This window comes from Cibotium barometz, chromosome 31 (genome assembly GCF_041138505.1).
Source record: "Cibotium barometz isolate CiBa-2024 chromosome 31, ASM4113850v1, whole genome shotgun sequence".
NCBI lineage: Eukaryota > Viridiplantae > Streptophyta > Polypodiopsida > Cyatheales > Cibotiaceae > Cibotium > Cibotium barometz.
Window position 1 is genome coordinate 10,550,001 of NC_141076.1, and position 26,239 is coordinate 10,576,239.

The following is a 26,239-nucleotide window of genomic DNA, read 5'->3' on the forward strand; positions in this document are numbered from 1 at the left end:
ATCTTGATGCGTACTTTACGTACTCGTACCGTACACGTATCATACCGCACGGTACCTAAGTACTCAACCACTATGGATGATGCTTCTGATGAAGATGCCCAAAATGATGCTGATGGTGACCTTTATGATGTCCTAATTGTTGTTTTATTTGATGATTAATTAAGGATTAAGATTGTTCATGCTCTAGATTAGCCATGGCATGGGCATGCACGTGACATTTCCTCCTTCTAAACTTGATGACGGGGTAGACACTCTGTCATCCTTCCTCCTTAGACTGCCAGTGACTTTGACTCTAACCTGTTACTCTAACTGACTTTGACTTTGGTTGATATTTTTGTCTGATTACCTTTCTGTTGTTGCACACCACTCCATCTGCTACTTGTTGCATTCTTATCCTTAGTGGGCTGATCCTAAATGCTTTGATACCAATGTTGCGTGTGCCGAAGCCTTTGCGGTATTGATCCACAACGCCTAATTAAGAACAAGATGCTGATTTAAGCATGATTAAGACAGGAGAGAAAAAAAAAGAAGAGAGAGAGAGATTGTTATCAGGGTATTTTTTCTTGTATTTAATATTGTATAAAAAGGTAACATGGTTGTTTGTACATGCTTGGGCCCTCGGTCAGCCCCAAAGGGGTTGACCTCTGGTCCCTTACATAGCCTCTACTGATTACTAGAATGATGAATGGGTGAACTATTGAATGGAATCACTGAAATGAGGGCGTATGCTTTTATATTGGTTATGATGCTGGTTGGCCGGCACAATTGTTGATGACTAGCTCTTGGACAAGGTACCATGCTAAAAAGCGGTAATAAATGCTGCGATGATTTCTTGGCTGGTCCAAACCTTTTGTTGCCTTTCTTATGCCTGGCCAACTGACTACCTAAGTCCCTTGCTGGCAGCCGACTGGGCACTTTTTTTTTTCCTTGGAAAAAGATCCTTCAATTAGTTAAAGAGAAAACAACCACAAAGGGCTAAGTACAACCACGAAGAACTAAATACAAACTCGCCTCATATAAGGGCGGGAAACAAGTGACCATAAGGGGGAGAGATGCTTCTCCTCCGGCTGGCCGCTCTATGAGGAGAAGGCTATCTCATACAGGGGGGGGGGGGGGGGGAACAACCACACGTGTGGTTTGTAGTGCCAAATGGCGTCTCTATCTGTGAGGAAAGGGCCAGGCCTCCAAAGTCTCAAGAAGGCTTCCCGCCACTTCCGCATGCAGTTAGAACGTCCTTGCAGCTTCCCCCACTGACCGCGGAGCAATACGATGGTGGGAGACCTAAAGGGCATGGCCTACCCCATCCTCCTCGTAAGTCCTGACCACTCTGGCCACGATGGCCCAAGCGAGAGAACCCCAAGTGATTATCCGGGTTGATGCCTTGTCCATAGCAAAGATGCGGAGAATCCGTTGCCAAACCTGTTGAGCCTTTGGGCAATCCCAAAGGCAATGCCGCTGAGACTCGTGGGGGTGGCCGCACCTCGGGCAAACTGCTGGCTACCCTCTGATTGCTAGCCAAGTACCCACTGCCAGACTCCTGTGTGCCGTCAACCAGAGGAAGAGAAATCTGAAAGGAAGTGGTGTGATAGGCCTTGAGACTGCCAGTGTGCTGCTGTTGCCAGTGTGCCAACTGCCGATTGGGCACTTATGCTCCCCCTTAATGCTTGTGATGATGATGATGTTGATGATGCCTGTGATGAAGATGATGAAGATGATGACACTTGATGATGACCTATACGCTATCCTAATTGCTGTCCTATTTGATGGTTAATTAGGGATTAAGTTTATCTATGCTAGAGATTAGCCATGGCATGGGCGTGCACGTGACATTTCCTCTTGCTAAACTTGATGATGGGGTGGACACTCTGTCATCCTTTCTCCTTGCATTGCTACTGACCTTCACTTTAACCTGCTACTTTAATTGACTTTGACTGATATTTTTTGTCTAAACACCTTCCACTTCTGATCTCCCCTTCCAAGTCTTGCTGTCAGGGTTTTTTCTCTTGTATTTAATATTGTATAAAAAGGCGACATGGTTGTCTGTACTTGCTTAGGCCCTTGGTCAGTCCCAAAGGGGTTGACCTTTGGTCCCTTACATAGCTTCTACTGATTACTAGAATGATGAATGAGTGAACTGCTGAATGGAATCATTGAAATGAGGACTTATGCTTTTATATCGGACCAATAATTATCGGTTGAGGATGCTGGTTGGCCAGCTCTTGGACAAGGTACCATTCTAAAAAGCCTTAATAAATGCTGCAAATATTCCCTGGCTTGTCCAACCTAATGTCTCCTTCTTTATGCCTGGCCGATTGGCTGCCTAAGTCTCTTGCCCCAGCCGACTACTGTTGGGGCTGTCGATTGGGCACTTATGCTCCTCCTTAATGCTTGTGATGATGATGATGGTGCTGATATTGATGCTTTTGATGAAGATGATGACACTTGATGATGACCCTAAGTGCTGTTCTATTTGATGATTAATCAGGATTAAGACTGTTCATGTTGGAGATTAGCCATGGCACGTATGTCGTGGATACCTCAATAACACATAAGTGCCCCCCAAGGTCACTTATATAGCAATAACCTCGCTTTTATTGACACTTGCTTTATTTATAAGCTTTTAGCCATTTTAAGTCCTAGTCTATTAATTAATAAGCTCTTAGCCAATCTAGACCTCATCTTGCTAGCGCCCTTAGCCCACGAGTGGACCCTCCAAGTCCCCACACCCTAGCTAAGCCCTAACCCTAACTTGGGTTAATCCATGTCTCTTTCCTCCTGTTGTTCAATTATGTCCTTGTGAATGCATAAGCAAACAAGCCTATGTAAGCGATGTCGCATGCACCCTTGCACTTAGGCGGTATGTCACATGTGATACTGGCTCATCGATAATGCTACACTTGAATAGCAGTAGAACCCTTTAGGGATTTATTTTGTCGTATTATGTGACCCCATTATGAGCCTTAGTCGAGGCCCCAGGGACATGTTAGGCACGAACTATGTAGGTCACATCTGAAGCCTTAGGTATCAGTATGTGTCACTTAACCCACTTGGAGAACATTCGCATGTAGATCATCCTAGTGTTAACAAGCATGTAGAAGCATTAGGCATTATAGGCATTAGGCTTAGCCTTAGGGCCAGCCTTAGGTGGGCTTCCATATGGGTTGGCCAAGAGCCACAAAGAGACAGCCATAGGCCTTAGGCCCAGTTGGCCAGCCCTTAGGCCCAATCGGCCAGCATGGGAGAGGCTAGTCGGCTAGCAGAATAGGCTCGCAGCAGCCACGCGCACGAAAGTGCTTGTGTAAACAAACATGTTCAGCATGTCGTGTGCATAAGGCAACATGCTGACAACATACAAGTGGCCGACTTGTCGTGGGTGTGCATATATAAGTCGTTATCAGTCCCATTCATGGAATGATCTCTCTCTTGCATAATTCAACAGTTTAGAAAGCAGTTATCATGTGTGCCTAAGTCCCAGGACTTGTGCATGCATATATTCAGCAGAGCACCGTCAACGTGGTGCCGTCCAAGGCAGCCATAACTTATGTTCAGCATTCGGCCATTTGTCTTGCATTACCTCAGCAGATATGGGTGTGCATATTGGCTTCCAAAGTGGCTTCTAAAGTGCCTTTGGACCGCATGATGGTTCAAGTGACGTTTGGTCTTCTTCCTTCTTGGGTTTGGCATTCCACAATCAACTGTCGCCAGTAAGTTATTGGTAAAGTCTGCATTGTAAAGTTCTCCAAAGTAATAAAAGCAAATACTGTTGTTTGCAGGAGGGGGCTTTAAGTGGGTAATTGGGACCCCATCTAGTGTCGACTCTCCATCTTCTATCTCCTTGTTCTAGAATTAAAGTGGAATGCTTAAACTCACTCAAACATAAAGGTATAAAGAAGGCCTTGTTGTGTGTAACAGATCATACCGGCTGCATGGTACAAGCGAATCCCTTGATCTGAACATCCGTCCATAGCATCTACTCAAGTCTATTGCCTCTTACCTAGGCCAATGTAAGACAACAGAATCCTCTTGTAAAATCTGCTGCAAAGAACCAATTGCTTACTGTCAATCCCACTCTCATCCAAGAGTCGAATCCAAATAGGTCCAGTCTTAGAGTGCAACAAGCTCTACCATAACAACTCACATCCCTGTGAAGGGGTGTGGCTCTTGAATCAATGGTTATGTCCTTAGGACTTAGGGGTGTGTCTGTAATGAATAGGCATGTCCTTTGATAGTGACCCATGTGCAAGGGTGTGACCCTTTACAGGTGTCTTTAGAGTTAATGAGAGATTAAGGAGTAATTAGGAAGAGATTAAGAGAGTTAGTCACAATCGTGACATTCCCTCCCACTTAAAATAAGACTCCAGCTAAGAAGAGATGGTTGTCTTTGAAAGAATTCTTGAAGAAGTTCTGGATATTCCCGTAAGTCTTCATCACTTTGCCAAGTAGAGTCAGAATCATCAAGATCTCTCCATTTAACCAAAAATTCTGTAGTGAGCTTATGTCGTGTTTCTTTCTGTCTGACATCAAGAATTGTCTTTGGAATTAAGAGTATGTGTTCATCTTCGATTTCTGGAACATAATCCAAAACATCTAAAACTGAAAAATCACCGTCCACAAACTTCTTGAGCCAAGAAATATGGAAAGTCGGATGAATTCTACCCTGAGAAGGCGGTAATTCCAACTTATAACTGAGAGATGAGTTCTTCTTAATAATACGAAAGGGTCCATAATATCTTGGAGGAAGCTTTGGAAAGACTGATTTCATTGTCTTGTATCGATGAGGGGCAATATATAATAATACCAAGTCTCCTCCTTGAAATTCAATGTGGCAACGATGCTTATTAGCTGTGCGTTGATATTGCTCTTGTATGCTGACCATCTTATCCTTAATCTTTAACAAAATATCTTGCATCTCTTGAATGAGTTGGTCTGCTAAAGCCACTTTATGTTGAAGAACAAAGTTGGCAGGAACAAGGGGAGTATGGCCATAAGCTGCTTGAAAAGGTGTCATTTCAATAGCTGAATGATAAGAATTATTATAAGCAAATTCCACCAAAGGTAAATATTCTTCCCATGAAGCTTAATCGAGACTGAACATAATGACGCAGCATTTCTTCAAGAATCTGATTAACTCATTTCGTTTGTCCATCCGTTTGTGGCCATAAGCTGCTTGAAAAGGTGTCATTCCAATAGTTGAATGATAAGAATTATTATAAGCAAATTCCACCAAAGGTAAATATTCTTTCCATGAAGCTTAATCGAGACTGATCATAACGACGCAGTATTTCTTCCAGAATCTGATTAACTCGTTTTGTTTGTCCATCTGTTTGTGGATGATAAGCAGAGCTAAAGAGTAAATTTGTACCAAGAGACTTGAATATCGAAGTCCAAAAATGTCCTGTAAACTTTGGATCTCGATCAGAAACTATAGATTTTGGCAACCCATGAAGTTTGAAGATATATTGTATGAACAATATTGCAATATCCGAAGCTTGGGCTGCTTTCTTACGCGGAATGAAATGTGTCATCTTAGAAAATTTGTCAACCACCACAAGAATCAGTGTATTGCCTTTAGAAGAACGTGGCAATGAAGTGATAAAATCCAGACTAATACTTTTTCAGCGTTCATTGGGAACTGGAAGTGGTTGAAGAAGCCTAGCTGGAACTTTGCTGCTAGCTTTCATACGTTGACACGAAAGACATGCTGTGACAAACTTAATAACATCTTGCTTCGTTTGAGGCCAATAGTATGTAGCCGTCAAAAGACGATATGTCCTGTTGATGCCTGGGTGTGCAGCATAAGTGACCTCGTGATGTTCTTTCACCAAGACTCTTCGAACATGAGTATCATGAGGTACACAAATACGATCCTGATAATATAGTAAACCATCCACTAATGTATATGCTCCATAAATCTTCAATTCGGAAGGAGTTGCATTTTGAGAATTGAGAATGCGAAATGCATTTCCAAAATCACGATCCTTTGAATAACGATCCTGGGAACTTAAGGTATATCCATTTCAACTGTAGAAATAGCCAAGACCGAAGCTGGCGGCATACGACTGAGAATGCTTTTTATGTAAATCTCTCTCTCCCAAAAGAATAGTCATTCCTATGGCTAATTCTTTAGAAAAAGAATGCTTCTCATTGATAAATTCTTAATTCAAAACTAAACTCTAAGCTTGTTAAGCTAGAGGTTACGAAAATAGTATTTTTATGCTTTTATGTTAATAAAATTATGGTAAATCTATGATTTCATTACATAATTTAGATTTAAGTTTAAGGATAGTTCTTCTATCATAATTGTATTACAAAGTCTTATTCTTTTTAGAAAAATTAAAAATTATCAGTAATAGCAAACGAAGCTATGGCAAAAATTTTAGAAAATAATACATATCTTATTTTTATGCATAATGATGCGCTTATTGCGTTGACCATCATAAGATTCAGGGAGTTTAATTTCCAATTTCTTTGTTTTACTGGCTTGTAAAAGACGATACAAAATTTTAAGGTTGTCACCTTCTACCTCGGAAGGAATGACGTCTTCGTCTGCTGGTACTGTTATTGAAACATCTGCTGCTGCTGGTATGGAACTCGTGTGGGAGTGGCGATCCGTGCGGAGCTGCTGGATCTGTGAAGCCAAGGATGCCATGAACTCTTGGAGTTGTTGTTGGAACTGTTGCTGAAGTTGTTGCAAAGCTTGCTGCCATTCTGGAGGAGCCGGTATATCAATAGGTTCAGCCATGAGAGAAGATGCTGATGTAGAGGTTGCAGAGTGACGAGGCTCTGGGTTTTTTTGTTGCTGATGCCGCTGGGCTCTAGTAAGAACCATCGGCTGGAGGGTGCAACATCTGTAAATCCTGTGAGGAGAGGCTACGTGCTGGTGAAGCGGCTATGGACCATCTAGTATAATGAAAGTGATCCTTTGGGACTGGGTTCGCACGAGAGTGTGCTACTGGAGAAGAAGGTACAGGGGTAGGGGCAGCTGCTGGTGTCAAAGGTGTATAATTTGGTGTAGAAGGGCGCACCGTGAACGAAGATGGATAAACGTTCTTAGAATAGGTGCAATATTAATGAAAAATAATGCTGCACTCGAGAAGGATAGCGCCGAGATAAGGATGATGCCTGAGCATAAAACAGTAATGATCCAGATCCTCTGTAGAAGTACGAACACGGATCACCCACACATCGAACTCTCGGAGGTAAGAAGTCGGTGTGGCTATCTGAACACGGTAATGAGTGGGCTGTAAAGAGGGGGGCACACTCACCAGAACAGGGCAGAGGCCGGTGGGGAAACACGGGCAAGAGAGGGCACTATGGACTGTGAGGGTGTATCGTGTAAATAACTGAATTCATAGGTTTCCTTTGCCATAAGCCATCGGAGAAGAGGGTAACGTGTGTCCACGTGATTTGGGAGGTGCTCTTAAACACGTAAAAAGTGATATTGGCCTTGATGAGTGGAGAGCACGCAAAAGAATGAAGTGACGGGTTTCTGATATTCTAATGCGCTGAAAGAGTGTGCACAAGCGGAAGCAAATAAACATGAGAGAGAAAGATTGCAAGCAAGAATAAGAGCTTTATTAGCTTGAGGTTACAGAGTACAAGGGCCAGCAAATAGGGCACTATTGGATGATTGAATGAATAAAAGAAAGCAACTCTTATATACTTGTGCATGAACCAGGTCGGCTGTAGAAACAGGCCGACAGGACCTCCACGACAGCATAAGAAGATGCAATATTTTAACACCTCCTCTGCATCTTGAAGTGTGCAAAAAAGTCAGAAGAAAACTGATGACGAAGGTGCGACCATGGACACCTCAGCATGGCCAGTACTGAGTACACCTCGGAAAATGCACATGTCAGCTTGTTGTCTTCAGAAAACACAATGTCAGAGTGTAAAGAGCAAAAGAAAATCTGCTTGGCTCCAAACTCAAAGTAGAACTGTGAACACATCACATCTAATAACCTCAAACAAATGAACATGGAGCACATCCTGTCCATAGTCTCTGCTGACCAGTAGTTCTGGAACTCATCCGAACCATGAAGGAAACTTGGTTGATCCTGGAACTCATCCGGACCATCAAGTGAACTTTGTTAGATTTAATAACTAAGCTATGAAGATTGATCAAAACATCCTCAAGGTGGATCAAAGATTGTACAAGACATCATGAATATGAGGGACAAAAATTGGTATATGCAGAAAATTGATATGAGATTAACACAAGAAGACACTAATTGTAATTAGACATGAACCAAACTTACATAATCACTTGATCACGACTTGTACCTTATTTAGAGACTCCTCTACCCTATTTTTAGTTGCATGAACAACATGCACCAACCATTTGTATGAGTTGCATGAACAACATGCACCAACCATTTGTAGGCTTTACACACCAACCACTGACCACTAGCCTATCAACCACATTTAAATTGGACTAAGGAGTTGGGATTACATTTATCCAACAATCCCCCCTTAAGACCAACTTCTTACAAAACATGAATCAAGTCTAAGAAAACCTCCTTGACACAATGAGTAAGAGTCCCCCCTGAACAACAACATAGGGTAGTGTACTCTCCTCTACAACTCGTCAAGTTGGAACAACATAAGTCTTGACTCAACCACATACATGACATAATCTAAAAAGCATACTCCTCATCTATATCTTTAATACTGAGACTAGAACAAAGATTTGTTTCTTCTTGTTGGTTGACTTCTTCAACCACATGTGCCTTTGCTTGCTTTTGATCTTTTTGGTAGCACTTTGAGGATGGATGATTCGTCTTTCCACAATACTCACAAGGATGTTTGGAGAAACAATCCTTAGTAAGATGATTTGTACGACCACAAATAGTACACTTCTTCTTTGCCGATGTCGTAGTAACAGTATATGCATAAGGATCTATCACATCCTTTGTAATCTTCTTGTCTTCTTCCTGCGAAGAATTTATGATACTTTCCAAAGAAGGGACTGGCTCCTTCTCTTTAAGTACCGTCACAATTTGTCTAAAGCTTGAAGGTAAGCTTTTGAGCAGGATAGCAATAGCATCTTCTTCAGGAACAGGAGATTTAACATAAACTAACTGTGTCATTAAGCTCTTCAACCTGTTAATCAAAGCTGCTAAATTTTCATTACTCTCCATGGTTAGATCAAAGAGTTGCATCTTCAAACTGATCTTGGAATGCTTTGCCTTTGCACCAAAAGTACGTTCTAATAATTCCCAAGCTTCCATAGCTGACTCAACATCATCAATATAATGAATAAAATCATCTTCTAAAGCAGAAATGATAATACCAAGTGCTTGCTCATCTTTTGCTTGAAGTGCAGCCGTTGTAGCTCTTGTAATTGCAGCAGAAATACCAGCTTCATCTTCCGTAAGTGGCTTGACCATACTCCACAGATTTTTCTTCATGAGGTAGCCCTTTACCTTGATTTGCCAGGTATGGAACCCAGTTCCGTTGAATTTGTCAGGGAATTTTGAACTCATGATGATAAAATATGATGATTGATGTTGAGAACTTGCTCACATAGATGATTTAAGCCCAGTTAACAAAAATATCATCAATATAACTCAAAATTGGTATCACCATATACTTGGAGCAGAAACTGCAGAAAAGGGGCGACTGGAAATTTGCTCCGTGCAGCAACTACAGTGCACCAAATGGCACAAGATTTGATATGCTTAATGTTCACTTGATAGTCTTGCTACAGCTCAGAGAAATCGGCGCAATTTGTAGCGGGGAAGGAGAATGGTTCGAATTTGCAGAAAACGACTAGCGCTGATGGCGACGGCGAATTCTCCCTGCTGTGATGGAATTGGACGATGAGAGCTGAGTCGTAGCATGCGTAGGAGCTAACCAACAAGGCTATAACAAAATATTAGGGTTTCATCCCCTCAGGTGCACACACGGAATCAAACTACAGCAAGGGGTTCAAAACAGAAAAACTGGCTATGGTGATTAAGAAAGTAATTAGGTTTTTTTCTAATAAACTAAATCTAATTGAGTATACCAAATGTTAGATTTAATAACTAAGCTATGAAGATTGATCAAAACATCCTCAAGGTGGATCAAAGATTGTATAAGACATCATGAATATGAGGGACAAAAATTGGTATATGCAAAAAATTGATATGAGATTAACACAAGAAGACACTAATTGTAATTAGACATGAACCAAACTTACATAATCACTTGATCACGACTTGTATTTTATTTAGAGACTCCTCTACCCTATTTTTAGTTGCATGAGTTGCATGAACAACATGCACCAACCATTTGTAGGCTTTACACACCAACCACTGACCACTAGCCTATCAACCACATTTAAATTGGACTAAGGAGTTGGGATTACATTTATCCAACAAACTTACCTGTCTTTATACTTCGAACTCCGCGGGGGGATGCCCTTAGGATCAGAGCAGGACACCAGTCATGTTCTCTTTAGTCTGTAAGGCCTTGGGAGAGCTGGGGTTATCACTAGACGAGTCTGTGTCAGTGTCCTGTGACATGTCTTTGCCCTTCTTTGAAGACTCGCCCTTGTCCTTGGCTTTGCCTTTGTCCTTTGACTGACAATCCTTTGATAGGTGGCCTTTCTTACCACACTTGTAACATCGACTCCAAACTTTCTTCTGCACCGTCGTGAGTGCCTGATTAGGTCCAATAGACGATGAAACTTTCAACTTCCCCTGTGAAACTAGGATGGATTCCTCTTCCAAGAGGAGAGTACACAGATCATCAAACTCGAGGGAACGTGTTGTGATCTGAACCCACAAAGCTTAGGAAACCATGTCATAATCTGCAGGAAGCTTGATGAGGAGGAGAGCAGCTAACTGAGAAGAGGTCAGGGTAGTACCCATTGCCAATAATTGGTCATGGATTACCTTAACCTTCATCACAAACGACTGCATGGAAGTCCCCGCTGTAAACTCCAAAGAAAAGAGCTGACCCAATAGGTCAATAGACCGCATTGTAGAGTCCCGTGCATATAGATATGTCAGCTTTCTCCAAACAGAAGCAGCACAATCCAATGTTTGCACGACGGGGGAGACCTCTGGTGAGATGGCTCGTACAAGTGCAGAGTGAGCTTTTGACTCTTGATTCTCCCAAGTTGAAAGTTCTGCAAGAAAGGCATCCTCCTGGTCCTGAGTCCACTTCCTAGAGCTGTGTGTGTGAACCAGACCTTCATCTGTAGCTTCTAGTGATCATAGTTTGAACCACTGAGCTTGTCCTTCTTGTTCGTGCAGGGGGGGGGGGGGGACCCATATCTGTCTCAAAGAAGGTATGTCTCAAACAACCTCTGGAGCTAAGCAATCCACGTGCTCTCTCGAGCACCTTTCCACAGGATCCAATTAGGGACTAGTAGCCCCCTCTGAAGATGCAGGCTGGATAGCAGCAAAAAAAACCCAAAACACACCACCGGGAACCTCCTATCGTAAGGGGGAGCTGATCTTGGAGGGAGAAGAGCTGATGTGCCACTTGTCTGGCAAAAATATCCTTCAAGAACCTTCCAAAGAGTTGATGCCCCTACTGAATTTGCAGCTAGAACTCCTCCACTTGCCTCTGTCGAAGAAAACGCAGCTTGAGGGTTGGCCGACAACAGTAGGAGGGCTAGTAGATCAAAAACCGCAACGAAGGAAGAAAACACAGCCACTGTTTGAAGTATCTACAGCCTGGAGAATCTAGGGAAGCAGTAAACGCAAGGCATAGTTGAAGAAGGAGAGAAGCAGATTGTGCAACAGCCAGAGCCTAAGCGTATGATACCATGAAATAGTGTGCACAAGCGAAAGCAAATAAACATGAGAGAGAGAAAGATTGTTTTGTTTTGTTTTTTTTTGCTTGTATACGTGGCACTTGAGAGCCTTAGACCCATAACCTTTGGTGTGGGTATAATATGTGAGTTTGTTTTTTTTAATTAAAAAAACAGCAAATCGGCTTGTGCTTCTCAATGGGCAGCTGGCTGGGAAAAATCCACGAAGGGATGCGACCAGTCAATGGAGGGGTGGCTGTCCATGAAAGGGTGCCGGCTGAGGTAAGCCTGTGTATTGAGGGGTTGCATGCTGCGACCAGTCAATGGAGGGGTGCGTGTCCATGAAAGGGTGTCGGCTGAAGAGGTAAGCCTCTGTATTGAGGGGTTGCATGCTGCGACCAGTCAATGGAGGGGTGCCTGTCCATGAAAGGGTGCCGGCTGAAAAGGTAAGCCTCTGTATTGAGGGGTTGCATGCTGTCTTGCCTCTATTCAAGAGTTTTCTGCAAATGGCTGGCCCCACATTAATCAACAAAAATTGGGAGTTTGGGGCTGAATTTGATGGGGCATTCTCTCCTGCTCTTCCATTCAATACTTGCTACAACCAATTTTAGGGTTTGGGCTGCCTAATTTTAGGGTAGGGATAGGATTGATTTTAGGGTTAGGGTTTGGGCATGTCACAGGGTGGAAAAAGTTTGCTCTGATACCATTGTAAAGCTTTTATAGCTTTATTAACATGATGAAGACTTGATTACTGAACATAAGACAAATGTTGCAAGAAAAGACTGAGTGATTGCATTGAGACAGGGGCCTTTCTTAAATAGGGGCCGAAAAGGTACAGCTGAAGAGGTACATCCCTGTGAAGGGGTGTGACTCTTGAATCAATGGTTATGTCCTTCGGACTTAGGGGTGTGTCTTTAATGAATAGGCATGTCCTTTGATAGTGACCCATGTGCAAGGGTGTGACCGTTCACAGGTGTCTTTATAGTTAATGAGGGATTAAGGAGTAATTAGGGAGAGATTAAGAGAGTTAGTCACAATCGTGACACTCTGGCCATCCTTGATGATGGCATGGATGGTAAAGATGTGGTCCAGGGTGGAGAAGGTTTTCCAAAATCCTGCCTGTCTAGGTGCTCTGCCTCGCTCTCTCTTTGCTAGTGTGTTCAGCTTAGATTCAAGTAGTGACCCACATGACCCATAGAGTTTGGCCAATGTGTGACCAATCATGATAGTCCGGTAATTATTGGGATCCATGGGGTCTCCGGCTTTATGGATGGGGGCGATAATGTGGAATGACGAGGTGAGTGGAAAGCCTTCCGAAAGACCTTGGTTAAACATACAAGGGAGGAGGGTTTCTAGAGTGTCTCCTGCTGCAGAAGAGAGGTGTTTAGCCACGAGTCCCTCATGATTGTGGCATCTGCTATTTTTGAGCTTGTGGATGGATTTGGTCACCATATATATATATATATATATATATATATATATAGAGAGAGAGAGAGAGAGAGAGAGAGAGAGAGAGAGAGAGAGAGAGATGAAATGAAATGAAATGATATATTAACGTCTTCAAAAGGCCAAAATGACCCATGAGACCAAAAAGGTTACAACAATTGGTGGATCTAATACAATGTCTGTGCAAGAAAAGCTAAAAACAACTAACTGAAACTGAAATAACTGTGAGGAAAAGTACGGTACTAGGAGCTCCTAATGGATAACATCTGGGAGAGATTTATCTTTCTTACGTCTTTTTTGGTGTCATTATTTACACTAGCATTTGATGCCTGTGATTGTGATATTTGGACTAACGTGCTTTTGCGAGTAATAGAGATCTAAATTTTACTTGTCAAATTATTACTTGCAGGTATGATGCAGCTCCCCTTGGCCAGAAATTATATAGACAAAAGGACGGTGGACTTCTGGCAGTTGGTGCTCTGAGTGATAAGTTAAAGCAAACGGAACCATACAAGTCTCAGTTGGAACAAATGCTTGTGCAGCATGTCTTTCCTGAATTTAATAGTCCTGTTGGCCATCTTAGAGCAAAAGTATGTGCTGTAGGCATTTCTAGCCTTTGCCTTCTTTTGTGGATTTATGTACATTTAGAACTTAATCAGTTCTTTGTGACTGGATTCTTCATTTTAATACTAGTCCTGGCAAGTTTGCAGGCTGCGTGGGTGTCGGGCCAGTATGCAAGCATTCCTTTTGCAGATCAGAGAAATTTCAGCTCAGCCATGCATAGCATTGTTTCTGCATTGAAAGATCCTGAGCTACCTGTGAGAGTGGATTCTGTTGTTGCACTCCGTTCTTTTGTGGAAGCTTGCAAAGGTATTACTACTTTCTTTGTTCCTAGAAGTTGATGTGTTCTCCCCTCAGGTGTCTACTAGTGTGGGTGGCTTTTTTGCAAAGCATGCTACCTTTTTTTCGCAAAGCGTATATTGATACCAAGTTCTACACCCACTATTGGGCATTGACGACGTTAGTGGGGATGTCGTAGTATCTAGTCCATACTATGCATGATGGAGTTGATGGTTTATTGTCTTGTGGATGACTACCATGAGGTTATAAACCACACTTTCTTATAAGGTGAATTTGGGCATGTTCCTGGATTCATCTAGGTATATCTTTATGCTGTATTAGCAGACATGCAAATTTCACTTTGTGAAGTTCTCGTCCAAGTTGCAGCCAGTTGATATTGTGTTAATTCTTTCTATCTTTTGTGGTGCATATGTCCTATCAACTACCTTTTTGGTGTAATAATTCTTTCTACATGTTTTGATCCTTAGTGCTAGGCTTCATTATGGCTGAGTCTGCCCTGCATCTTTGGAGCTCTGACAAAAACTCAGTACAAAGACCTTTGTATGAATGTATTGGATGCTCTTATGTGTGTGTGTGTGTGCACGTGGGGGGTGTGTGTGGGAGCATATATTGGTACTACACACACTATATGTCATAGTACCTATTCCATACTATGATGGTTTATTGTCTTGTGGATGACCACCACGAGGTTATAAATTGCACTTTCTTATAAGGTGAATTTGGGCATGTTTCTGGATTCATCTAGGTATACCTTTAGCCCACTGCTCATTGCGTTTTAAGATGCATGTTGGAGTTCCTTTTTTTTTCCCCATTGCTACGTTAAGGGGGGAGTTAGAGACTATATATGTATGTATTTGTGTATTTGTGCATGTGTGCACGCGCACGCATACATACATATATACACATATATATATGCGTGTATGCATGCATGTACATACATATATGTGTGTATGCATGCATGTACATACATACATATATACATATATATATGTTTGTGTGTAAGTGTGTGTGGTGTGTATATGTATATACATACACATATACATGTACACACACACACACATATGTGTGTGTGTGTGTGTGTGTGTGTGTCTATACATACATATATATATATATATATATATATATGTATATATGTACATATATATATATGTATATATGTACATATATATATATGTATATATGTACATATATATATATGTATATATGTACATATATATATATATATATATGTATATATGTACATATATATATATATATATATGTATATATGTACATATATATGTGTGTGTGTATGTATATATATGTAAATGTACACGCACGCGCGCGCGCACACACACACACACACACATATATATATATATAGAGAGAGAGAGAGAGAAAGAGAGATACATACACACATATATTTATATTTATATTTACGTATAATAAATATATATAGATATGTATCTCTCTCTCTCTCTATATATATATATGTGTGTGTGTGTGTGTGTGTGTGTAATATGTGTGTGTGTGTGTATGTATATATATTTATGCCTCTCTATGTATGTATGTATATATGTATGGATTTATGTATGTATATATATATGTGTGTGTGTGTATTGTTTTTTTTGGTAATAGAGGACTGGTTTTTACAGAAAAAAAAAGAGTATGTATGTATGCGTGTGTGTGTGTGAACCAGCACCATTTGTCTTTCTTTTTCTGGCTCGTCTTTTCTTTGGAATTCGGCCGCCTCCATCCGTTTGCGAGTGACCTATCGTCCGTTGGTCCTCTTGTGCCGTTGAGTGCGACGTCACACACGTATGCTTCGCCCCTGTTTGGTATTCTTCTTGTACTCGTTGCCCTCTTCTTTCTAGCGTGCTCGTGTGTGTGTGTGTGCGCGCGCGCGCTTGTTTTGTGCGTGTGCGTGTCTTCTTGCTGTTCGCTTGCACGCGCTGCCTTCTCTTTTCAATTGAGTTTAGGCCTTTGCCTATGTGTATATGAAAAGATGCAGGGGGGAAGAGAGCTTGAGCTCTTGCAAGCATACACACACTCACAAAACCCTAATAGAGAGCACACAAGGTGAGAGGCTGAAAATCTTCTTCTCTACTCAACACTCAACACACCATATACAAGAATAAGAGTACACATAATATGAAAGGTACTCAACCAAATACATACACGGGTTCTCTATAGTGTGAACCTGACTAAATGAGCTGGCGCTATAACTATGTCAGTCTCTAGAATGGCTGTCACACAGCCTGTCATCCCACTGGCCGCATATCTCCCATGATCTCACCAACCATGCTAGTGGTGTAAGTGTGGGGTCTATCCCCCAGGCGGGTCATCAGTGGCCACCGCCTCACTAGACGAGCTCGATATCTCAACACTCCCCCTCGAGCTTAACTCCATCTCATGTACACCAAGCGAAGCCCTGAATCTGCGGAGCTTCTCTCTGTACCCAATGCTTTGGTGAAGATGTCAGCTACCTGATCCCTCTGTGTTGACATAAACAAGGTCAAGGTCTCCTGCCAAGACCTTCTCTCTCACGAAGTGGTAGTAGACCTCTATGTGCTTCGTACGAGCATGAAAGACTGGGTTCCTGGCCAACTGTATACTGCTAATGTTGTCACAGAAAATGACAACTTGTCTATCCACTGATAGACTCAAATCTGCAAGTAGCTTTCTCAACCAAGCTACCTCACATGCTGCCATAGTAGCTCTTCTGTACTCGGCCTCTGTACTCGATAGAGCAACCGTAGGCTGCTTCTTGCTGCTCCAAGTTACAGCAGCACTCCCCAAAGAAAACATGAATCCACTGGTAGATCTTCTATCTGAGATACTATCAGCCCAATCAGCAACTGTATACCCATGTACACATATCTCTGTACCAGTCTCATAGAATAGTCCACAATGCAAAGTAGACTTCACATACCTCAGTATGCGTCTCACTGCATCCAAATGCGGTTTCCGTGGAACCTGCATAAACCGACTCACCAATCCAACAGCATAGCTCAAATCTGGTCTGGTGAACGTCATGTAGATCAAACTTCCTACTATGTGCCTATACATAGTAGGATCCTCCAAGATCTCTCCTGAATCTGCACTCAGCTTGCCATTCTGATCCAATGGCACAGAAATAGGCTTACAGTCTGTCATACCATACTTGGACAACATGTCCAAGCCATACTGTCTCTGCAGTAATCCAATACCATGTGGTGACCTAATCACCTCAATGTCCAAGAAATATCTGAGCTCCCCCAGATCCTTCATCTCGAACTTCTGTCTAAGCAAGATCTTTACATCAAAGATCTCTGCATCATGGTTCCCGGTAACGATCAAGTCATCTACATAGATGACAACAAGCACAACTCCTCTATCACCATGTCTCACATACAACGAGAAATCTGCATTGGCTACATGAAAGCCAATAGTGATAAGATATTCAGAAATCTTGTCAGACCATGCTCTTGGTGCTTGTTTTAAGCCACACAAGGCTTTCTTCAACCTGCAAACATGCTCGGGGTGACTCACATCCTCATAACCAGGTGGCTGCAACATATACACCTCTTCTTGCAAATCCCCATGCAAGAATGCATTTTTTACATCCATCTGATGTAAAGACCATTGCTTTGACGCAGCCACTGCTATCACAACTCTCACCGTTGCCATCTTGGCAACTGGGCTGAAAGTTTCCTCATAATCAATCCCATATGTGTGCGCATATCCTTTGGCTACCAATCTAGCCTTGTACCTGTTTATGCTTCCATCACTGTTATGTTTAACTTTGTACACCCACTTGCATCCAATGGCTTTCTTGCCTTCAGGCAATTGCACTAAATCCCAGGTTTCATTTCCATATAGTGCATCCATCTCCTCATCCATAGCTTTCTCCCAACACACATTTCCAACGGCCTCATCAATGCATGTGGGCTCAACAACCTGCACAACCTTTGCCATATATGCATAGTGATGTGCCACATAACCATCATATGTAAATCTCTGCACAGGGTTCTTTACTCTCCCTGATCTTCGTAGCTTTTCATTCATGGCTTCCATAGCCTTCTTTACACCAGGTGTTCTCATAGCTGGGATCCCAAGCTCCTCATCAAGGCTCATATCTGAGCCACTAGACTCTCCATCAACATGAGAATGCCCTGCAGAAATGTCAGGCATACCAAGGGGCTCAACCACTTTCTCTTTTCCTTTACGTGATGTAGTAATCACATTTGCAGGACTGGTATTATGACGCAGCCTGCCACTCCATGGTCTATCAATAGACCCACTAGATGAGGACTCTCCTGGTCCACTCAAAGACTGTGATTGCTGACCTGCATTCTGTGCAACCACACTTCCACTCACATCAGCCCCAACAGTTTCTTTTTCAGCAGCATACCAGCTGCTCATCTCATCAAAGACAACATCCCTGCTTATCCTCAACTCACGTGTAGCAGGTTTATAACACCTGTATCCCTTTTGCTCAAGGGAATATCCAATAAACACACATTTTTCAGCTTTCGGATCCAGCTTAGTTCTCAGCTCATCTGGCACATGGACATGTGCAATGCATCCAAAGACTTTCAGATGAGACAAATCTGGTTTTCTGCCAGTAAACCTCTCCTCTGGAGTTACATCATGTATGGCTGCAGTTGGAGTCATAGTTGCATTCAAACGCGTTTGATACGCGAAGCAAACGTTTACAAACGTTTGAAAAAAAAAACGTTTGAAAAAAATTTCAAACGTGGACTTTTTTGGGGGTTTTTTTTAACGCTTCGTCGCCCATCGCATCTCTTGCGCCCCCGCCCACCGTCTCTCTCTATTTCGCCCCGCCCATCGTGTCAAGGGAGTCGAGCGTATCTCTCTTGCAAGTTGCGCCCACTCTCTCTCGAGTGACGAATCTGCCCGCCCATCGTGTCTTGAGTCTAGACTCTCTCGAGTCTCTCTCTTGCTCGACTGTGCAGGCACAGCAGGTTGAGGCAGCCCTGCACAGTGCACACAGCCGGGCAGCCCATCTCTCTCTCTTGCGTGATTGTGCAGGCACAGCAGGCTGAGGCAGCCCTGCACAGTGCACACAGCCCATCTCTCTCTCTTGCGTGACTGTGCAGGCACAGCAGGCTGAGTCAGCCCTGCACACAGTGCACACAGCCCATCGATTCTCGAGCAGCAGTCTTTCTCTACTGAAATTTGAAGGCCCAGCACTGCCACTAGCCAGCAAGCAGCAGCAAGCACCTTCCACTGGTGGGACTCAGCAGGTGGGAGTCGGGACTCGGGACGAATATACAGGTAAGTTGGTAACAGGGTTTTAACTTGTGCAAATGGGACGAAAGCGCAAAGCTGAATGGGAGCATGTGTCCATTTTGAAAACAACTGAAAAAGGCCAGACTACATGTAGATGCAAATATTGTGGGCACACTTGGGATGGTGGTCCATCGCGAATAAGGGCACATATTCTTGGTTTATCAGGTCATGGTGTGGGAAAATGTAATGCTGCACCCCAAAATGTAAAAGATGTATGTCGCAGATTGCATGTGGGTGGAGTGCAAGACTCCATGGCAAACATTGATGCATGCGTATCTGATTTGGGAGAGGCTTCTCATGGTAGTGTCGATGTACATGCATCAAATGTTGCAAGTGGTATTGGGCCTTCTAGCTCTCAACAGCACGTGAGCAGAAAGAAGGTGTCAAAGACACAGGGTGCTCTAGCTAAAGCTTGGGATGTACAAGCACGAAAAGAGGCAAACATTGCTCTTCGTCGCTTCTTCTATGCGGAAGATGTTCCTTTTTGGAAAGTTAGAAGCCCATATTTTCTTGACATGGTGAAGGCAATTGGGCAAGTTGGGCCAAGCTATAAGCCTCCCTCATATAACAGCTTGCGTACAAAAGAGCTTGTGGATGAAGTCAAATGCGTTGATCGTGACTTGCTAGACATTAGAGAAAAGTGGAAGAGATATGGATGCAGCATTGTTTGTGATGGATGGTCAGATGCAAGGCGCAGGCCAATTATCAATGTAATGGCTACATCCATATATGGGTCTGTTTTCATAAAAGCAGTTGATACAAGTGGGGAGTTCAAATCTGGCGAGTATATTTTTGGCATCTTGAAAGATGTAATCCTTGATATTGGCCCCGATTATGTAGTGCAGGTGTGTATGGATAATGCCTCAAATTGTTTGCGGGCTGGTGATTTGATCGAGCAAGAGTGGCCTAACATCTTCTTCACTAGATGCACTTGTCATTGTTTGGATCTATTGTTGGAAGATATTGGCAAGCTTCAATGGATTGCTCCTATTTTGGCTCAAGCAAATCTAATTGTGACATTTGTTACACGGAAGCACACAATCTTGGCTTTGTATCGTCAATTTAGTAAAAAGGAATTATTGAAGCCATCGATGACGCGCTTTGCTTACTCTTTTATAATGCTGGTGAATTTATTGGATGACAGATGCTACAATGGGTTGCGTCGTATGGTTGTTAGTGAAGCTTGGACAAGGAAAAAGGTCTCACGTACCGTGAAAGGCTTGGATGTGGCTAACATTATATTGGGTGCAAGCTTTTGGCAGGAGGCTAAAGTGATTGTGAAAATTTGTGCACCTATTTTAAAGATCCTTCGTCTTGCAGATAGAGAAGGCGCCACCATGGGTCTCATGTATGAGATGACAGATCGCATGGTTGAGAAGCTGGGACCCCATACATCTGAATGCACAACATCTAGTGCATTTCTGCTCACATATCTGTTACGTGGAAACACATGCTTTGTTTGCTTCCCAAATTGGCATGCTTCACATATTTTCTGCATACCTTCCACTTTAAATTTTGGCAGCCCTGTCACAATTCCTTTTGTCTGCATAGACTTCAATCTCTGCACATTCACATGTCCAATCCTTCTATGCCGAATGTCTGTGTCTGCAACAATTCCTGAACCATTTGCAAACATCGCAGCACTCATTTCAAGCATGTCTACATTCAACGTAAACATTCTGCCCACTCTGTTGCCTTTTGCAACCAACCTGCACTTGTCTTTGAAGTCTTCGACATAACAACCATCAGGGTTAAACCGAACCTGCAACCCCTGCTCAATCATCTGGCCAACTGAAACCAGATTCTTTGTTATGTTCGGTACATGAAGTACATCTGCAAGGTACTTCACTTTGCCATCCTGCATAGACAATGGCACATCTCCAACATGGGCAATTGGATGAGCAGTGTCATCCCCTGTTTCCACAAAACCTGGTCTTTCCGGGTTTTTCATCTCCTTGAACCACTCCCCATGACTCGTCATGTGGTTCGAAGCGCCTGAATCCACATACCATACATTATCTTTTTGTGCTGCTTCAACATTTTCAGACATGGCATTCATGACATGCTGCATAACAAACAACCTTTCATTATCCTCATTATTTCTGCTTGAGGATGCATAGGAGACAAAAAGTTTCAGAATGAAAGGAAGGCCTTTTCCTCGGAATACATTTTTTGGAACTCCGGCTCTTTCCAGGATGCAGAAGGAAGAGCTTAGAAGTGAAAACAAATGTTTTGGCTATCAAGGTTTTGGGCACCATGCCCAATGCCTTCTATGTCAATGGGCCAGGGAAGCCAAGGTCATAGAATGCCGAGACGGACTCCTTCGTATATCAATCTAATCAAGGTCCCTCTCGCCAAAATCAGGGCAACCCTAGAAGAATGCCAGCTCAGCCCCTGCATCCTCAATAATGCAGAGTAGTCTTAGTTCCCCCTTCCAGAATTGGGAAAGCCAGAGAGAGAGAGTTCCACCCCCCAGACAGCAGAGCAGCCAGAGCCGCCACAATAGTTGATGTAGTGGAGGAAGAAAGAGGATAGATTTATGCCGCCATTGAACATCAAGGGTAAAATCGTCACTTCTCAGTCCTTCAGACTCCAGCAGAGTACAAGGGTAAGCACTTTAAGCTTTTGATTCATTCAAGCAGTACACATTCTTTTATTTCCCCAAGATGTTTGCGTAAGTTAGTCCTAGATCAGAAAACAGGGAAACTTATGCAAGTAGAATTGGCCAGTGGGAAGATTCTTTTCACACACCATGAGACAAAGTGTATTCAGTTTAATCTAGATGGGAATGTAATGGACTGCCAGTTCAGAGTCTTACCTTTGGGAATCTACGACGGAAGCCTGGGAATGGATTGGCTCCATAAGAAACAGTCTGACATTCATTATCACTATGGAACCATCTCTTTCCTTGACCTTCATGGGAATAAAGTTCAAGGAATGGGAATTTTCGGATCCCCAGTTATGCAAATTCCCATTTTGCATGTCAGCTTGCTTCTTATAACATTTTGCCTGCACATGTCCAGGCTTACCACAATAGTAGCATTCACGTGCATCATTATATTGCCTTTGCCAATTTCCACGGCCTCTTTGACTCCCCCTGCCTCTGAATTTGCCTCTTCCACCTGTGTGTTGTTGTTGTTGTTGTTGATTCTGGGACTGTTGTTGTTGCTGCTGCTGCTAGCCATAATTCTGATTACCTGTTTGGCCACCTCCTTGACCGCGTCCACGGCCTCCTCTACCTCGTCCTCTTTCTGAACTCGTGTAGAAGGCCTGTTGCTCTGAACTGTTTTTGCTTTGTGAAGACTGTTGGTCTTCACCCAAGCTCTTCCCTTCGATAATCAGCATAGACACCAAATCTGTAAAGTTGGGAATGTTTTCCCGAGTCTGAATAGACGTCTTGAACGCCTTGTATTGTGGTCCGAGACGACGTAGGCAGACCTCCACCTTATCATCATCATCTACTGACACACCAATAGATGCAAGGGATTCCACAATACCCTTTATCTTCAACGCATAATCATTCACAGACATGCTCTTTTTCTTCACAGTATGAAGTTCATTCTTCAACTGTATCTTACGTGCCTTGGTATTTGTTTCATAAAGCTTTACCAAGGTGTCCCACGCCTCCTTGGGGGACTTGGCATCCTGAATGTGCCCAATCATGGTGTCCTGTATACTAATGGAGAGCCAATACATAACCTTCCTGGCTCCTTGGTTCCAGTCTTTAAACTCTTTCACATCTGCAGCAGTCGGATTTATATCCGGTATCTCTGGTGCCTCTTCATGCTCACCTTCTATGTAGTCCCAATAGCCTTTTCCCATCAGGAAATTCGTCAACCTGAACCTCCAAGCATGGAAGTTATTCTTATCAAGCTTCTGAGCCACAATCTGAGTTATCCTATCATTTGACATCTTGCCAAACACACAATTTTACCAGAAACTGCACTCTGGTTTTTCTGCACAAACTGCTGTATTTTCTGCATAGCGGTACTGTAGTACTCTCAAATGTCACAACCAGTGACTTCAATGTGCATACATACACCCAATGGCAACTGTAGACCTCTTTGCAGCATCCACAGTGTCTGCAGAGTCAATCTGTCTTCCTGCAGTTCTTAAAACAGAGTTCTGCAGAGAATCGATGACTTACCCGCAGTGCTCGAAATCGCCTGCTTTCTGAAAAACGGAGGTCCAGACGCGCCCAAAACGCGTTTTCGGCCCGAAAATAATAGTCCGATAGGACTGTATAGTTGCCCTATAGCTTTACTCCCGCGAAGAAAGCTCCTCAATCAGAGATCGTTGCCGGTGCCTCCTGTAGAGCTCTCGACAAGGGTGTAGTCACCAACACAAATAGGGAAGAGTAGTTGAAGCTCTTACCCTCGTACCGCTTCCTGTGGTTCTCTTGCTTGCAGCTCAGCCCTTAGCACAAACCAGGCTCTGATACCATGAAAAGATGCAGGGGGGAAGAGAGCTTGAGCTCTTGCAAGCACACACACACTCACAAAACCCTAATAGAGAGCACACAAGGTGAGAGGCTGAAAATCTTCTTCTTCTCTACTCAACACTCAACACACCATATACAAGAATAAGAGTGCACATAATATGAAAGGTACTCAACCAAATACATACACGGGTTCTCTATAGTGTGAACCCGACTAAATGAGCTGGCGCTATAACTATGCCAGTCTCTAGAATGGCTGTCACACAGCCTGTCATCCCACTGGCCGCATATCTCCCATGATCTCACCAACCATGCCAGTGGTGTAAGTGTGGGGCCTATCCCCCAGGCGGGTCATCAGTGGCCACCGCCTCACTAGACGAGCTCGATATCTCAACAGTATAGTCGTGTCTTCTTTCTTTCTCAGCTTTGGTTACTTTGCTTCGTCTCTCTCCTCTTCTTAGTTGTTTCCTTTGCTTCCACCTCTCTCCTCGTCTTAATTGTTTCCTTTGATTCCGTCTTCTCTTCCAGCTTGTGTGTGTGTGTGCTTCCCTGTGTGTTTGTGTGTGCCTTGTGGATTCTTGTCTTTGTTTGAGGTTTTTTTTGACTTCCTTCATGGCGCAATCTATAGCTACTTGTCATAGAAGAGATTCGTTTGTTGAGCCCAAACGCAAACAAATACAATCTGACTTGCAACCTCTTCATTGTGACAATCCGGAACTAGAGTAGTTCTATGACACTCTTGAGGGAAGATTTGCGGACATTCGACAAGCATGGGATACGCCTGTGCTGGATTTTTGTTTGAAAATCCCGGGCCATGTTCTCTTTGATCCTGTAATGAAATTCGACAAGCATGGGATACGCTTGTGCTGGATTTTTGTTTGAAAATCCCGGGCCATGTTCTCTTTGATCCTGTAATGAAATTATCACAGAAAGCTGTAATTCTTTTTTTCCATGGTAAAATGCTTGCTCCAGCAGATGTTGGTCAATGAATAAAAGCCATGCTTGGGGGATGCTTCGTGGGAGGGGTTTACTCTACCAACGCGAGGGTTTTATGAGGTGATTATCATTCAATCCAAGTACAAACAAATGCTATTAGAAAAGTTGCCTTTGTTCTTTGGACAACAAATGGTGCATGTTTACCCTTGGTCGCCCACCCAAATATTATCAGAATTTTATTAAGCACAGATGCCCTGTGTGGGTGGAAGTGGTGGATCTCCTGGTCTATATGCACCGTGCATTGCCTTTTTTGGTTGAATCACCATGTAAGGTTGTATGCCCTCCCAGATCTTCTGGCAGTGTAAACAAATTCTGTATACATTGGGATATAGATAAACAAACCCTTGACAGGGTAGCAATGGATATTGAAATGCAAGGAGTCCTGACACAGGAAGTTTTCTTTAAGCTCAAATGGGAAAAGTTTGTGGGTTCATGTTTCACTTGTAAAAGGTTTGGGCATATGCAATTGGAATGTTCGTTGCTTTTAATGTAGCCGCCTGTTGAGGCCATGCCTCCTCCTCGAGCTGCTCCAATGCCTTCAGTGAAAACTCAAGAGGAAGAATGTAACTCACTCACAGCATGTGGGCCTGGATAAAGGGAAAGCAAAAGTTGCCACAACAAGGTCTCATGTGGTAAATGTGAGAGATAAAGATAGACTTGATACTGATGCATGACAGACTCCCAAAAAAACAATAATCCCTAGACAGAGGCCTCTGGTCTCTCACAATTGGATAGAGGGAGCTTCTACATCTAGATCGACTACTCTGGTTTCTGACACTTGAGGCAATATTACAGGAGTAGGTAGGATTTGGATTGTAGTAGTGTGGTGGTTCTTTCTTCGCTCATGGTGCAAAAATCTCATTGCATACAAATATAGTTGATGTTCAAGCTGTAGAACGCTCTTTACATGGTGACATAGGCAGTCAGGTTGCCATAGAAGTTGAGATGTAGCCTCTCTTTTTACTCGTATTGTAAATATGTTCATACCAATCAAGTGCTTTACTTACAATATACAAGGCCTCTGTGATGTAAATAAATGGAGGCTTTTTTGGTTATATGTAAATACTATGCATCCCCATATGGTTTGTTCGCAAGAACATGATCAACAAGGGATCTTCTCTGGATATCATATTTTCTTTGCGGGAATTCAAGCTTTTTTTTTGGCACTCTTATAATGGTTAAGCATGAGTTATACTAGCTTACAATGATCCAAATGGTCATTGGCTTACGAGAGCTATATGAATTTGCAAGTGTTTATGCATTGCTAACTTCTGCATATAGAGCTGTGATGTGGCATTCCTTACGAACATATCCATGGATTTCAAATGCTTTTATCACAAAGGATTTCAATAATTTGCTTGACTTTCATGATAACACCTCTCACCGCTCTCACATGATGTGTTCTGAAAAGCAAGATTGGGCTCAAACAATGACTTCTTTAGATGCATGTGATTTGTGGACACACTTCATTCCACATC

At 42.9% G+C, this 26,239-nt stretch overlaps 1 protein-coding gene across 1 annotated transcript in view; it reads left to right on the plus strand.

The window, feature by feature from the left end:
• Positions 1 to 26,239, plus strand: part of LOC147620506 (importin beta-like SAD2) — a 161,355-nt gene that overhangs the window by 77,385 nt on the left and 57,731 nt on the right. Inside the window, exons 10-11 of the mRNA XM_086824734.1 lie at positions 13,602 to 13,782; positions 13,903 to 14,062. Of these exons, the coding sequence (XP_086680860.1) occupies positions 13,602 to 13,782; positions 13,903 to 14,062 (341 nt within the window). The remainder of the gene's footprint in view (positions 1 to 13,601; positions 13,783 to 13,902; positions 14,063 to 26,239) is intronic.